The following is a 17,591-nucleotide window of genomic DNA, read 5'->3' on the forward strand; positions in this document are numbered from 1 at the left end:
AACCCTTTACTTGTGAATTTCATGACAAGAAGCCTCTAGAACTCATTTCTCAGTGCGATCTGTCAATTAAACCTCTTGCAATATGATTACCAGATCCGCTAGACTTTCTCGTGTTAAGATATGTATTTTGTAATGCTTTCCAAATCGGTGATTTTGTTCGGAATGTGCCAAGTTCCAACAATAAGCATGTCTGCAATGTGGATCAACAAAACCATTAAAGCTGTTATAAGATTTGTGTGACTTCTAAATCGGATGTTCTTTCTTCTTCGGGTTTATGAAGGGCTAATCCTGTGATATTAATAATGGGAGTTGTTATTTATAGTCTGCTGAGGGTGAGTTTCAGTGGGACTCATTAAAATATAAAAATGACATGGTGCCGGGAGGAAATATCAAGGGCTAACAGAGGTTTGCCGCTGCAAATTTGGTCTTACAAACAAAACATACTCATTAAATGACATTTTATTCTTTGTTTTCATGTTAACCTCTAACAGCCGGTCTAAACGGTGCATTCTGGAATGAACATCTGCCGTGTGATAATGTGTTTTGGTCACTTGGAAATGTTAGTGATGTCACTGCAGTATGTCACAGACCAGTTCTAAGCCTATTTCATCCTCTGGGGTAAAAAAAAGGTAATTGTGAGATTAAAATAAGAGAGTTTAAAATAAGAAACTATCCCTCGGTCTCACAGACAAGTCTTGAGCCTTTAGTCCCAGTTGAATGTTGATATAATGATATAATGTCGAACTTACATTTTTAAAGGCGAAATTGGCTTCCTTTGTTCTTTTCATCATATTAATTTGGTTTAATTTGGCTATTGGTGGGTGATATGACCACATTCTTATATTACAGTAAATCGTTTTATACAAATATAGCTACTGTATGAGTTGATTGACACACCTGTTCTGTCTCACAATACATTACCGTTTCAAGTTTAAATAAATATTTTTGTTTAAAGAAAGTATACTTTTATTTAGCAAGGTTGCATTAAACTGATGAAAAGTGTCAGTTAAAGACATTTATAATGTTAAAATAAAAGCTGTTCTTCTGAACTTTCAATTTATCAAATTATCCTGAAAAAAAATATCCACAAAGAAACAAAAATATTAAGCAGCACAACTGTTTTCATAATTGATAATTCCAAATCAGCATATTATAATGATTTCTGAAGGATCATGTGACTGAAGACTGGAGTACAATCATAAGAATAAACAAAATTAGAGAACAGCTATTTTAAATTGTAATAATATTTCACAATATTACTATTTTTACTGTACTGTTTTTTTTTTTTTATCGAATAAATGCAGCCTTGGTGAGCATAAGAGACCTATTTCATAAACATACCATCCCCAAACTTTTGAATGGCAGTGTATACATAGACATGCATCTTGTGCTTCGTATGAGGCAGATGCTCCTGTATCCGAGTGTATGCACTACAACCAGCCATTTACCTACATTAACCAACAGATCACGTTTTGCTCGGTATCTAACAGTCAGCGGATGGAAAAACGATTGACAGGAAGGAAAGGGAGAGAGCAAGAGAAGGGGAAATAGAGTGGATCATACTTGCCCTCTGTGAACAGTGATATTGAAAAGCTGACAGACTGATGGATGACAGAAAGACACAGATTAGCAGTTAGCGGCTGAAAATGTCAAGACAAAGTGCAAATGCCAGTTGGAGAATGTCCTGATCTGATGTCCTGATCCTGATCTCACTGATCTGAGACCTGTTACACGCCCATTCATTCTAATTCTTTCCTTTCGATGACCATAATAAAATAAACAAGACATTCACACATCACTTTACAGTGCAACAATATGGTGCACATTTAAGTATTACTGGGGCAAGCAGTAATATTTTTTTTATTTATTAATACTTTTATTCAGCAAGGATGTATTAAATGGATCAAAAGTGACAGAAAGCTTTTGCAACATTATAAAAGTCTTTACTATTTCAAATCATATCTATTCATACAAAAATCCTGAAAAACTGTATCGTCACAACAAAAATGGTAGGCCACTCAACTCTTTTCAACATTAATACAATTAAAAAATGTTTCTTGAGCACTAAATCAGCATAGTACTGTAGAATGATTTCTGAAGGATCATGTGACAATGAAGACTGGAGTAATGATGCTGAAAATTCAGCTTTGCATCACAGGAATAAATTACACTTTAAAATATATGAAAAATAGAATATATTTTATTATATTTAATATATTGCGATTGAAAAAATAAAATTTTAATGTCACAATATTACTCTTTTTGGATTTTTTTTAATCAAATAAATTCAGCCTCGGTGAGCATAAGAGACTTCTTTCACAAACATCTTTTCGACCCCAAACTTTTGAAAAATAGTAAGTAGCCTAATGTAGGCTTAGTAAAATAAGTGAATAAAAATTTAATAATGACATAGCAACCACACAGCAACATGGCAAATACTATCAGAACACCTGTAACACCCTGGCTGCAACCATATTTTATTTATGTCTTTCATTTATTCATTTTTCTTTTAACTTACATAGCAATGAGGGTTACAGTGCCAATACAAAAAACTGTCTCTTTGGACTAAAAGAGTCCTAGCGAGTGTGATGAAGGATCTGTGAATCGCCTCTGCACCCTTGAAATGGCAGATTCTGGACTAGAATGCAAATATAAAGACTAGCCTCTAAAAATAAACCTCGGATCAGATCAGAGTTTTGCTTGTGTGCTGAAAATGAGAGTATCAAGCGCTAACTCTCACGTGTTGTGAATTGTCACACACACTGCATGAGAAAATGCCATCCTATTGATTTTGACAGGCGTCACAATGACAATGTAGATGGTGCCTGCTGGGAGAACAGCCTGGACTTTGTGACACATGGATGAATGTCACCAGGCAAAGAGACAATCCAAAGCATCTAGCAGCTTCCGGTTGCATCTTCATCGTTGTGTTTCAACTCGGGAAAATGCTCTTTGATTTACAGGACACATTGGCGTTGTTCCAAAAGAAATACTACTGCGTACTGGATACTGCAGTATACAATCTATACTGCATCCTTTTTTTAAATAATATATTTTAATTCATAATCTTTGATAAAAATTTTTTTTTTAATTCAGTTACAAACAGCTATAAATTATCTCATTATGTATCACAAGTGATATTGATTATGGTAAAAATGAAAGAGAAAATCAAAATATGCATTTAATTATACATTTTCATGCAATATTCAGAGAAATAGCCTGATGGCTAGAAAAAATAATAACACAGCACTGAAAAAAAAAAAAAAACTTGATGGCTTGTAATTCAGCTGTCCCAGTTTTTACCATATGCAGTTCTGCATAAATATCTTTAGGGGGCGCTGCTCCGCTTACTGGCCTCAATTCGCTTATCCAGACCTGCCCTTGGAAATATGATAAGATCCACATCTCTGTCTGTATTATGTCTTTAAGACGACTTTGCTATCCTTTCTGCACAGCTATTTTTACCTTTAGAGAATGTGCTTGATCTCATGCATGTCTAATGATATCCTCACAATCTTTACCCACATGTGAACTTAACTGAAAATCCACAGCACTATGAAACATTTGATCTAGTTTAGCACATCAGTACCAAAAAGCACATAATGCATGCGTTTACTCAGCTAACATAGTGCATGTAAAAGACTGGCAGGCAGAAAAGGCAAATGAAGAGGTCAGTGCTGGTTGATTTGACCATGCTCAGGCCGCTGTGGAGTGTGTAGTTGGTGTTGTATTACTTTATGTATTACTTGTATTACTGTGTGAATTAACAAACATTAAAGGTGCTGTATGTCATTTTTTGACTGTACTAAAGCACCAAAAAACTATAGGGGTGCACCGATCCGAAAATTTTGGCTGATAGCCGATAATTTTTTATATTTAAAAGCCGATAACCGATAGATATATTGGCCGGTAAATCTAAATCTTTATATAATTTTTGAGAGCCTGATTACAAAAACTTAAGTCCATGTCCCAAGCACACAATTTTAAAGTTCTCATTATAATTTTATGTAGCATATGACAGACTTGTGCTGCACATGTTGCACTTAACGTTATTTTAATTTTCAAAGTGATTCCAATCATATTTCACAATTCAAAAACATCATGGTGAACTTCACATCTGAAGTGTCTCAGCTGGAGGAAATAATCCATTATTTATCGGCTTTAATGTATTGGCCAAATGTTCTTACCAGGCCGATAACGATACCATTAAAAACGAACATATATTGGCTGATACCGATATGGTGACCGATATATTGTGCATCCCTAAAAAATAACAAAATATGTTTGCAGATATTTAGTAAACATGCTAAGTTCACACTTGTGTCTCCGAAAAACAATGCTACAGCCAGTTATTCTACTTTGAAATGTTTTTGTTTTGGTCTGTGTGGTCCCGCCCACTGCCGGTTTACCCAATAGTATTTCGACACCCCAGGTTGCAATTTGTCGGAAAACACAGTGTACTGTTAGCCACGGAAGCTAACAAACAAACTATCAAAGATGGCAGATTCTACCGGACCTTCTAAGCCTCAGCATCCATCTAAAGCTCCATCAACTTGGTTCGTTGCCTTCCATTGTCAATTGCGCTCATCCCTGTTGCTCAATCTGGAGGAGAAACAACTCTTGGACTTTGGACTGCAGTACCCATTTCAACCACTAGCTGTCAATATCACATACTGCACCTATAAAATAATGTCAAGTGCAGTTTAAGATTTGTGTTTGGAATATTGGTTTACCTGTCATGGCTCACTTGATTAAGTTTTTGCCCTTGAGTAGGGTTATAAGTGTGCAACGCTGTGTTAACTTATCTGACCCTGGGTCAAGGGTCATCGGTCACTGAGGATGAATGTTGTTAACCTCTGTCTGCTGGGCAAACATCAAAGAAGTTCATGAGGACAGCAGAGGAAGGGCAGACAGCAGTGTGTGTGCAGGATTGTGCTATCTTTACAGAGTGAAGTTTACAGAGTCGAATTCTACAGTCAAAGCAAAATCAAAATGGACAGTGTTTACTTTCATTCATCAGTGCACATTATTCCAAAGAAAAGAAATCTTAAAAAATAAAAAAGGTCTTTTTTTTGCGCGAGGAAATACCTTTGGTGTCTATGTATCTAAAAGTTTCTCCCAACATCTGCATGGAATCGTACCTTTTTCTTCATACTTGTCTCTGTGGACTCATAGCATAATGTCATATTTGATAAGATGAAACATAAACATGTTTTGTAGGATGATAAATGCTTGATATTCCTGCTAAATAAGCTAAAAGACAGACATTTCTCAAGATGAATTTCTTTCCTCAGCCGGTAAATCGGCCTCAGTGGCTTTAAATGTGATTCACAGTCCTGGTCATTTATGAAAAGCGCATGTCATCTTAATGATGCAATGGAGACAACGCTTCTAAAATGAGCAATTACGTTTGAGGTAAATCACCTTGGTATTTATCTGCTTAAAATGTTTCGAACATAACAAGGTTTTGGATATAATCCAATAAGGATGCATGAAGCCTCTGGACCAAGCCTGTCTCCTAGCCTTATTATGATTTGATTATTATCCATAATTATATTAAAATGATTTGATAGCAATATGGCTTCATAAATATGCCACTTGTCTTGCTCACGAGGACAGTTTAATTTTATTAGGCCTGTAAGTATGGCCTTTGGGTGTGTTCTGCTCGTCTAGGAACCGTATGGAACTACGTTGGCTGTGCAAAACCCATCATTCACATCCAGCACACTTTCTGCTGCAGCTGCAGTGATCATGTGACTCATGTGGTCCTGACGGTAAATGATCTCTGTGATTTGTGCAGAAAATGGGAATATAAAGTCCCTTTGGATGCATAGGGTGTGGGGCTATTGCTATCCTGATTACATCATCGCGGAGCCCTTCTTTTTCAGCTCCCTCTTCGTTCCCCCACCCCTTCCGTCTATTTCCTATTATGTGCTGTGTTTACTGGGCTGATGCCTGACTGCTATAAAATAAGCTCTTTACTCATTCAACAGCAATGGGCATGCCCATGTGGTCTCGACTGAGGGAAGATAATGGCTTGGTGCAGTGACTTGAGGTAGTCAGGATGGCTTGTTAATCGTTTCTCATTGCACATCTATAATGGATTCCTTGATCGTTCTTTCACGCTTGATAAACGCTTATCTTTTTTTCCAAATATGCTCATCAATCAAATTCACTTGGCAGTTTTGCACCTACAATAGATAGATAGATAGATAGATAGATAGATAGATAGATAGATAGATAGATAGATAGATAGATAGATAGATGGGAAATATATTCTTACCCCATTGGCTTCGCTGATGGTATCTTGAACTCTGCAGGCAGTGCTACATTTCACTCTCTTATCAACTCATCAAAGCAGAAACTCAATAAGTTTCCTCTACACACCTCTCCGTGAGAAGGCCCTGCAACCGAATCCAGCCATGGGAGAGGATGGCATGCAGATCTGGGTCACACTCAAACAACAGGGAGCTGAGGCAATCACAAAAATGCTATTAGAGGGCCCACAATGAGATTGATTTGATCATTTAACAGCCAATGAACGTGCAGCATGTATCCAAAACAGACAAGCCAATTACAAACACTTGAGGGAAATTTGACAAATGTGTCATGTTTGGGAAGTTGCCATGTTGGAATGATTCTAGCCTCAGTGACCGAGTAAACACATCCAGACTCGCTACAGTGGTGTTGTTTATTTCGGTCATTTCTTTGAGAAGCATTTTCTGTGATCTGAATGCAGTATGGAGCGCCGAGCCTGAGGAATCACAGCGTGAAATCTACAACAGCAGATGAAGTGTAAAATGAGGTGATAAAACTCTGCTCTCCACGCTGCCTGCGGTCTTAGCCCGTTCTATTCCGCAGTATTTACGACAGGTACTGGGATCTTAATCATCCTACGTACAGTAGGCAGGGAATGGGATACAGTGAAACACTGTAGCAGAGTGCACAGTATCAGCCATAATAGCTTAAAGGTGCTGTATGGAGTTTTTCTACTAAAATTATTATTTTTGTATTACCTGTGTGTGAAGGGGTTGTAATCTCACAATAAAATGATCCACTTGGCGGGTTTTGCTATTACCTCTGAAAGCAAGTATTCCTATTTCTATGTGATGCTCCGGGTCGGATTTGCCGCGAAATCCAGTGACGTGACTGAGACCTGCATGCGCGCTCCCGAGCGTCTCGCCTCTCGCCTCGTCTACTGACTTTGCACTCAACAGCGACGACACTGCAACTTTATGACATGGAGTCTGCTAATACTAGGAAACGACTAGCACAACACAGACTCCAACACAAACTCCACATAATAAAACAAAACAAAAGAAAGCATGCGCACGAGCACATGCTTGTAAACGTATTGGTTGCAATCTGAAACATCACCGCTAGATGCCGCTGAAAACTCCATACAGCACCTTTAAAGGTGCAGTGTGTAATTTCTTTGATATTATAGCAACATCAAATTGAATTCCAACATGGATGGATGGATAGATAGACAGACAAATGGATATCTGATGTGTCTTCTCTTCTCTCTGTTCGTACAGCCTCTGGGATCTCCTCATCACCCACCACTCCAACACAACTGTCCAAGCAGAGTTCTGCGTTTCTTCAGGAAGTCAGTCGGAATGACACCGTGCAGCGTTCCTCGTCCTCCCCCCTCGACACTGGACAGCACCACAGCCCGCCTACTGCAAAACCACCGCACAGTCCGTACTCAGCACATTTATCTACCTCACGCGCGGTGAGTGATCTGACATGGATGCTGAGCAATTTTCAGCATCATTCATTTTATGAACGTGGAGTGATTCATGTTAAGTTGTAATTACCAAATACAAGCACAAATAACATTAAAGACAAAGACTAACACTGACAGCCTGGCAGAAATGATTAAGGCTTAAAGTCCCCCTGTGGTGAAAATCAAGCTTTTGATGTTGTTTATGTGCCTATGTGGTGTTTTTAATATGCTTTAAGACAAACCGTGTGCACATTCATAAGTCAACACCATTGCTGAGTATCTTCTCCGAAAAACTGCAGTGAGCCAAAGACAGTCTCAGAAAGGTGGTTTGAAATTGCTGGTGTTTCTGACGTCACAAACTACCTTGTAAATCATGTCAACGTGTGATCGTCAACACGCTGATCTCTGAGCTGGTGCGAGTGAGTGGAGGCGGGGCTAATTTGAATATTCATAGAACCGCGTATAGTAAATGAGGCAAGGGTGTAGTTACAGTACATTCAAACTATTTTAAGGCATGAAGGAAACAACGTATAAATATGTAATTATGTAAGTTTTAAGGGATACAATTATTGACTACATGTGGACTTTAAGAATTTTGTTTTTGTACAAGAAAAGGATCAGCTCTTGCTCTTTGAGGAGTGTTTTTTTTAAAGCAAGATTTTTGCCATTTAAAAGAATGCATGCAGATTATGCAAATTAATGAACTGTAAAACCTGAATAATCTTTAATGTTATTAGACATTACATTTATTATTTTTAAAAAATGGTCAAATAATACCTTGACACTAAATTATAGTAATATTATTATAATATATTCTATCTATCTATCTATCTATCTATCTATCTATCTATCTATCTATCTATCTATCTATCTATCTATCTTTATAAATCTGGAAGATTCCTTACAGCAGCTTTCACAACTCGCCAGTTCCTGTCGATGGATCTAATCTGATTTTTACGACTCAACCCACTGACCGTTTATCACGTTCACAAGCCAAAATCAATACAGCAGTCACCATCTGCAATGCTGTTGTCCTTGCCTCCTGCCCGCTGATCTAAGCAGAGGTCCAAGGCTGCACTCTGCAGATGTTTAATCAACTGTATCTTTACTCCTTCTCTCACACTTCGGGTCTCATTCGCTTACTGTACGTACATGTGTATCAGTGTGTAAAACATTGCCATTATTTTGAATTCCCCAGATTTGTGAACTGACATTTTTTCTCACGGCTGTTATGTGTTTGTTTACTTCTGTTGTATATTCATGGGGAGATTGTTTGTCTTACAAGAGCTCCAGTTTTATTCAGACTGCCACACCCACTGATTCATCAGGCAGGAATTTGGGCACAGTTCATTTTAATTACCCTCCATGCCAGATGTTGCTCTGGGAAAGGCCAAATCCAGTTGTGTGAAATATCTAGTAGCCTAATGGAGCTGGACCTCTTCTATAGGTGTATACTGTAGCATGTATGTTAAATTGGTTCCATTCTAGATCTAAGAGGGCCGTTAAGGGGACAGAGAGATGGAAAAAGACACAAGCGGCCAAGAAAGAGTGTCACGGCCAGATGTGGCACACGTTGTGCTGCTCTAAAGACATTATTTGCATGGACAAGCGTTCTGTGCGTTGCAGAGTAAATTTGGACACAAAGACGTGGAAATACATTTTAGACAAGATTAAGAGAATTTAATCTTTAAAAACCACTCAAAAAATAAATACCATAAGCACAATAAGGGGGGTCACTTTTCTAACTTTAGTCAGTGTGTAATATTGCTGTTTGAGCATCAACAACATCTGCAAAGTTACAACGCTCAAAGTTCAAAGCAAAGGGAGATATTTTCTTTTAAAGAAATTGCTTTTTAAGATCTACAACAAATGGCTGGTATAGGGACTACACGACATTCCTGGAACCCTACAATTTACATAAACCCCACCCTGGGAATGCGATTTATAGATTATCAAGACAAAATATGCTAGAACGACTAGAAGATAACTACACATAAGCTACATGAATTCATCAACTAACCATTCAGTGTTGTCTACATGTTGTCACTTATTCTTGAGTCTCTCCATCTTTATGACTCCGGTTTAAACATAAATAAACATAAAAGTAAAAGGCTAAACGTTTTTGAAAATTTCCTGCTAAGAACGAGCTGTTGAAGCTCCGCCCTCTGTGCCGGGAGCAGCAGCTCATTTGCATTTAAAGGGACACAAAAACTGTGCGTTTTTGCTCACCCTCAAAAAGTGACAACTTTAACATGCTATATAAACATATCTGTGGAGTATTTTGAGCTAAAACTTCACATACACACTCTGGGGACATCAGATATTTATTTTACATCTTGTGAAAAGGGCATTATACCACCCCTTTAATTAACAGATTCGAAAGATTTAATTCACTCGGATGAATCAAAATCCCCACCCACCACCACCACCAGCCAGTTTGGACAGCCTGTCTCCACTCGCTTTTATATTCGCACACTGTCTACTACAAATAACACAAGAAATGAGTAAGCGGAATAGTTGATTTACCACACTCTCTGTCAGGCCGTCGGCGGCTCGCGACTGCAGCAAACTGGAACAGTCCATTTGCAAAAAGCCGGAGGGGGAGGGTCTCTCATCACTGACTTCACATTGGATGTACATGTACGGGTACACAATCGGAGCACGCCTGCAAACACCGACTGTCCCTACAAGGACCGATGGACCCGAAAACATGAGCACTTAGTATATTCCCCCCCGAAACAGTTCAGTGTGCGTTGCTTCCGTTTATTGTCTACTGTATCTTTATTAAACTCTGACAGCCAACTTCCGATCTCAGCGCTCTCCTCACCGTCTGTCTGCCGGTGTGTGTGTGTGTGTGTGTGTACGGCGCGACGGGAGGGCAGCCTGAGATCGCCTCGACTGTTCTTGACTCTTGTCACTCTGTCTCCAGGTCCACGGTTTATCTGAAGACATGCTGGAGAAACTCGATCTCGAGGATGAAGGTAAGCCTCTTTAGGAAATATGTCGTGATTGTTGCGACCTTCGTTTCCTGAACCAGCTGGCTCAGCAGCTTCGATGTCTTGACATTATCATATCCTTTGCTGATTTATTTATTCATCCTCGCACTTGAGGGGTAGTCTATTTTAATCTCGTTCATAATCTAACCCGCGTATAATCACGCGATGCTGATTTTCCTCTCGTCACCTGGTCATTTCTGGCGCATCAGTGTGGCATGGCGTTTTATACAGTGTATCGATTTCAAAATCCGGCTGTTTGGTAGGAATCACTGGACATCCCAGTAATGTGTCGGGATCCCCATTCGTCATTTCTAACCTGTTGGGTGTAGATGCGTCAGATGCTGCTATTGGCTGGAGACGCCTCACCCACGCCAAGGAGTCCCTCAGGGGTGAGGGTAATGTCCAACTATTTGTATTCCTTTTTCAGCTACAGATTTTGATCTCTTAAATAATGAGACTGTTTGTGGGGAAACCCAGTCAGTCTTTAATAATGCACAACATATTTTAATATATTTTAAAATTCTGATTTGCTGCTCAAGAAACGTTTATTATGTTAAAAACAGTTGTGTTGCTTATTCTCATGGAAACTGTCTGTGATACTTTTTTTCAGAATTCTTTTATGAATTGAATATATCAATTATTTTTGATGCTGCTCAGTCATTTCAAGCATTTATGAAGAATGTTTTTCATTAATGTGATAAGATTTTTTTTTTTAAAGAAGCTTATGGCTGCAGTTTTATTAAGGAATCAGTCCCATAATCATAACTTGACTTAACAAGGAATGGTGTGCGAAGGCTATGAACCAGCCCTGAAGCTGTTTTCAGAGCGGACGTTTTCCTGTGAAGTGCTTTTGCCTCCGGCAAGGTTTTCCCAGCAATATGAGGCGAGCATACCACACTGATCTGGCATTGGCAGTGCAAGTCTTACCATTATATACAAAGACTTTTGCTGCTGTTCTTTCGACTGTTGTACCCATACCTTTTTGTGGAAACAGAGCGGACACCCTCCAGAAAAGCAGGTCGTGCAGACTTCCGATCTAACTCTCATGCTGAGGTTGAGGGTTTTCCCCTCTAAACCTTCTCCCACACTTCACATCAAAAAGTAAAGACTTTAAAAAAAGTTACATTTTTCACAAAAAGAACAGACTGCATTTTAAGGTATTATTCCCATTCACGAGGAGCACCAATGTCTGATTTTTGAATTAATCTTTTTTTTTTGAGTATACAAATACTTTATTTGAATATTTCTTTTCAGCTGTATTTTTTTCTTTCAGTTTTATTTTTTATTAATTTTTAGCACTTTAGCTTAAACTTATTTATTTTAGTCAGTTGCCAAATCAGCATTTCTATTCAGCATTTTTTTTTTTCGTTTTAAGTTGTGCAAAAGTTTTAAGTTTTTTTTGTGTTAAGTTATAATTTATATTTTATTTCAGCTTTATTTCAAATACCGAAGATGATTTTAAACAGTTTTAGTTTCAGTTTACTGACAAAAAAAAACTATTGAATACTTCTAGTGCACGACTGTGGTATTGTCATCACTAAAGCAGTTTTCTTGTACCTTGGTATTTTTTTCAGATTTTTCAGGGAGATACTTTTTGCTTTAAATCAAAGTTTGTAATGCTAAGATTCACCTCGTACCTTGTTGGCTTGGTTCATGGCTTATAACATTTACAAAGACTTAAAAAAAAATCTATATGGTAGAAATGAATGGAAAAAATGACCTCAGGAACCAACGCTGCTAAAAAAGTACACTGTATTGCACAATAAAAGCGCAATTTTTGAGTGACCAAATCATTTAAAATCATATTTTAAAACCCTGCTTTGCAGGCTAATGGAATATAATAAATAATATCTTAGAATTTGCAGCCTATCTAATGCCTTGTTGAAGACATGCAAAGGGCAGTGTGCTTTTTGAAGTATTAATAGCATGTGCTAGTTTTTGAAGCGCCTTCATTAAATGATGTCTTGAAGGCATTGGTTTGGAGTATGCGGTTCCGGAGCGTTCCAGCGTGGCCTGGCGTGTGGCTCGAATAGCATGTGAAAACTAGAATTTTTTCAACAAACAAAAGATTCATTCTGCAGTAATTCAGTTCTTTGAATAGCCAAGTGGACATCGGCCAAAGTGTCATGCCTCTGGTTGTGTTAGATCCAAACACAGACTTTCTGAGGAGCTTTTCTTTTGTCATTTGTTTGGGCTTATTTGTGGATAATACTTTTTTTTTGGTAGCTATAAATTATGATTATCACAAATCCTGCACTAAAATGGGTGTATTGTTGTTCTCGTAATGAATTATGAAGAAAAATAATGCCTGACACCCCAAACTCCCTTCATTGGTTGAGCCTGTTGCCATATCAGATTGGTCTGGATTTCTTTTTTTAAATCGCCACATTAAGTTTTTTTTTCACTCTTTGCAGGCTTGTCTTTTCATGTACACTCCATGTTTTCTTAGCATGTCAAAAGTAGCATATACGTATCAAAAAGTACACATTCTCTCAGCTGCAAGCTTTTCTGCTTTTATTTTTCACATCCACTCAGTACTGAGCAGCAGCAGCAGCTGGACTGTCCTATTTTAAATCGTTTCCATGAGCTAATGCTAGCTTCTTTGACAATAGCAATAGTGTTAAACTGCGCTGAGCTGAAGCGATGGTGAGAAATACTTCGAACCTTTTATTAACCTCACCACACTGTGTCTGTCAACACGCATTGTACTGTCTGCTTTTTGTGGCCCAACATAGTGAAATAACTATTGAGGTCGATCGCTTACTGAAATTACACCGTAGCTGAGGATCAGATGTTAACCTTCTCAAAGCAGTGGTTAAAAACAGATTCTAGGTGGAAACTGTCAATCAAGTGTTTACGAACACAACTCTGCAGACTTTACTGTTAATAAGAGCTGCTTTCTCCATAGGCTTGTTGATCAATGTTTGTTGAAACGTCCTGAGAAATCCTAGACTGCACCTACAGTCTTGACAAAAAAAGCTCTCACTTCAGTGTTGTTTTTAGTCTAGACAACTGCAGAAGAATCAGTTCAGTGTCTAAGAATACTACTGTAAGAATTACCATGGCAACTGGAGACATTAGGCCGGATGCTGCTGAAAGGAACAACAAGAGAGAGACATCAGAGTCCACAGTTCAGTGGATTCATGTCACACATTTGTGTCATGCCCGCCAGATCTACTCGTGTGTGTGTGTGTGTGTGTGTGTGTGTTTTCTTTTCAGCATAAGCTTTTCTGAGCCAGTACATCTAGCTTGGCTTGTTTTGCGAAGTGTATTGTGTAAATGCAGTTATTGGATATATGGATCACTTTTAAAAGAACATGGTCATAAAAAAACGGATATAGTCAACAACAAATCAGAATTGGGCATCAAGATCTTGCAGCCAAATGATAAACCTTTGAATGTGAGATATGTGTGTAGGAAAACGTTGTTTAATTTTATCACAACAGCTATTTTCATCCATCTGTACACCGAGTAAGGAATATTGGTATTTCGAAGCTTGTGCAGCTTAATGTTTATTAATTGATTTGCATCAGTTCTTCAGCCTTTTAGTGCTTAACAACAACTTATTGACATACTTACTTGCTCTCTGAGTGACTGTGTTTTCTTTTATTGGTGTCTTTACAGCTGTTGAACAATCCGAGAGCGACATTTACATGCGTTTTATGAAGTTACATAAGTGCTACGACATCGTCCCTACCAGCTCCAAGCTAGTGGTCTTTGACACAACGCTGCAGGTAAGTGCTCTAGAATCTAGATGTTTCTGTTACAAATAAGACATCTGTCAGACATGTTATCCATGACTTAAAAAATTATGCATTTCTCAAAGTCAGTTAATGAAAAAAGTACAAAATAATCTTCCACCATTTTCCCCCCTCGTCTCACTATTCTTGTTAAAAACACATTCTCATTAGAATCATGTCAAATAATTCTTTAGTCAATCAAAATGCGGCAGCTTCTAGAAAGGAGTCAGTTTCATGTCTATAATCCTGCTTCTTTTCACCCTGTTTGACTCTGTCTTGATATGTCTCGTTTCTTTTCCCAGTGGTTTGTTACACCATATATTGACGTTTTTGTCTCCTGTTCTCCCGGTAGAGTCCACACAGCGCTTTACACATATCACATACTGTGAGATCAGCACATATGTTTCCAGTATTGCACGTGCTGTCATAAACCCCTCCATCAGCATCTGTGCGGTCTGCTTGTAATGTTCAATAGTGGTGCAGGGACCCACGGGGTCAATACGTCGATATGTGTAAATATTTGATGATAAATTCTAGATGAATGGCCTCAGGGCTGCTGGCTGCAGTGGGATTGTTTTGGACAGAAGATCCAAGTCTATGTTCTTGATCACTGACTCATAGCATTGATATAGTAGCTGTCAACCCCTGCCACCCAGTTCAGAACAGTTTCCATACATCAGAAGTGCCAGCCTTGGGGAACGTCTCATTATGTTCCATGCCATGACTCGATTAAAGTTTAATAATCTCCGATTGGGCTGGAACATCACCCAAGGAGGCAGAAAAGAGGCTCACATGATTTATTTAAGAATGCCTGTGAGACGCCATGATTAATGCTTTGTTTAGCTCCATGGCAGTATCGACAGTGTTTGAAAGGATCGGCCCGCCCAAATCCTTCTTGGTGGAATTTATTCCTATGCAAGAAAGGCTTTGCAGATGCCTTTAGCTAGTATTAATGATTACAACATTTTTTGATAGAAGAATTCCACAGGATTACATGTGGTTTCCGGTCATTTAGGATTTGGATGTATGCCTGTTGTAAACAATGCCAGCCAAAGTGTATAACAGAGTTTTGTTAAGGGCTTGGAATTAAATATTCACAGACTCTACAGGTTCATACAGGCCTGGTCGCTCACCTCAGGTTATGTTCATGCGTTGAGCAAGTTATCATACCATGCAATGGAGTGTCTATGGCGAGGAGATAGTTATGCTTGAAGATAAGAATTCCTGCATGAAAGCGTGGCCCCAGCTTTGCGTGTCAAGACTTGTGTATATCATTATTTGTAGTATTTTTATGTGTACTTTTTCGGATTTAACACTATTGTTAAACTATCCACAATGCATATTGTTATCGTGTCTAAAAGTAGAAGTGTTTATTGGACACTTGTCTTGGAAATTTGAAATAATCTGTATTGCTGGATAAAAAAGCAATACCTGTCGATTTTCCATATGAAATTTCTCATGAATTCTACCTTAAATGTATTATGTCTGTGGCTGAATGCTTAGACGGGAATGAACATGGTTTGGTGGAAGGTCTTCAAAGGTGTAATTAGTCTCCATACTTGAGTGCATACTGTGTACTTGGACACACCTTTGGAGGCAAATAATTTCTTTTCCCATTTAATCTGAGATGCTTGGAGTAAACAGCGCCCTCTGCTTGTCACTGCTTATTGGTGTGGAAAAATAGATTTTTAGATGTAACGTATGTTTTTGTCCTTTTCTGTTTAGGTTAAAAAGGCATTTTTTGCCTTGGTGGCCAATGGGGTCCGAGCAGCCCCTCTGTGGGAGACCAAGAAACAAAGTTTTGTGGGTAAGTATCAAGTATGGTATGATAATGAGTACAAAAACCACCACATTTTGATACGGGTGACAGGAATCCCTTTTGTAAGAACAACAGCCTGATCTTTGATGGTAAAAACTCTTAAAGGTATTAAAATTCGTAGTACCCTTTGGTTACCATCGTCTTATCGGTTTCCAACAGCGTTTTCCTTATCTACGGCTTTTTAAACCGAGGGTTGTAAGTGGAGCTGCTCTTTGGCAGACTCTCTAAGGGAGTGTAACATATACATCCAGATCTCTGTGGCCCTAGAAGAGATTCAGACTGGAGATGATCCTCCCTGTCACCCTCCACTGTACTCAGCGGTCCTCTGATTTAGAGTCTTATCTGTTACCATGACAAAACCTGCTCGAAATAGAAGCGTGTGCTGACCAGAGTCTCAGCATTTGCCTCTGGCTCCACTAGAAGTGAAATAATGGTTTCTATTAGTTAGCAGATTAGAAAGCAGAATTAGGAAACCTTCAGAGCTTTCTGAAATAGTGTGGTGGAAATGACACTTTCGCTATTTACTTATATTTAAAATACCGTTCGGCAAATGTTGGGGTTGGTAGTTAAAAAAAAGTATTTTTTTTTAAAGATGTCTCTTATGCTCACTAAGGCTGCATTTATTTGATAAAAAATACAGTAAAAACAGTGATATTATGAAGAATTATTACAATATAAACAATGGCTACAATATAAAATGGCTATTTTAAACTGTAATTTATTCTGTGATAAAGCTTTTCAGCATGATTACTTCAGTCTTAAGTGTAACATGATCCTTCAGAAATCTTTCAAATATGCTGTTTTGTTGCTCAAGAAAAAAAAATCATTCTTTTTCTATTTTCTTTTTTTTATTCTATTTTTGGGCGAACTGTTCCTTTTAAGTGACTAAAAAAATAAATAAAAAAGAGAGACAAGTCCTAAATTACATCAGCACGGGTGGTAAAAACATTTAGTCCTGATCTAAAAAAAATCTCTATAACCCAATTTAAGTGCCTTCATCTTATAAACCTTGTCCTTTCATTATGAAGGAGTCATGCTGGGATAACCTCTCAACACCAACCCCAGAGAATGAATGAGTCACCGGGAGAGGAAACTCATGAGTGACTCAGACTGATCCACAACACACCATGCAATGTGACTGTCTCCACTAAATATCAAATATCTAACTGTAAATAGTCGTCCTCTGAGGTATCCAGGGACAGTATCTGTCCTCTCTAAAGAGATAACACAATCACAACAGCCTGCAGGATACAGCTCACCAAAACACAATACTACAGTCTTTATCAAGCCTCTGTAAAGACTGTGTC

General features: G+C 38.3%; 1 protein-coding gene across 16 annotated transcripts in view; it reads left to right on the forward strand.

Moving 5' to 3' along the window:
* The window catches only part of prkag2a (protein kinase, AMP-activated, gamma 2 non-catalytic subunit a), a gene marked incomplete at its 5' end in the record, with an annotated part of 51,478 nt that overhangs the window by 22,409 nt on the left and 11,478 nt on the right, over positions 1-17,591 (forward strand). For 10 of the 16 annotated variants that reach the window (XR_013796380.1, XM_079602385.1, XM_079602377.1 and 7 more), the window contains 4 exons: positions 7,539-7,735; positions 10,659-10,710; positions 14,350-14,459; positions 16,191-16,272. Coding sequence is in view for 14 of the 16 variants with exons in the window: in XM_079602385.1 (XP_079458511.1) it covers positions 7,539-7,735; positions 10,659-10,710; positions 14,350-14,459; positions 16,191-16,272 (441 nt within the window). Of the gene's footprint in view, positions 1-7,538; positions 7,736-9,978; positions 10,570-10,658; positions 10,711-10,882; positions 11,121-14,349; positions 14,460-16,190; positions 16,273-17,591 lie in introns of those variants that run through there. The other 6 variants (XM_079602378.1, XM_079602380.1, XR_013796381.1 and 3 more) reach the window with 5 other exon arrangements.

This window comes from Phoxinus phoxinus, assembly GCF_949152265.1.
Source record: "Phoxinus phoxinus genome assembly, chromosome: 24".
In the NCBI taxonomy this organism is placed as follows: domain Eukaryota; kingdom Metazoa; phylum Chordata; class Actinopteri; order Cypriniformes; family Leuciscidae; genus Phoxinus; species Phoxinus phoxinus.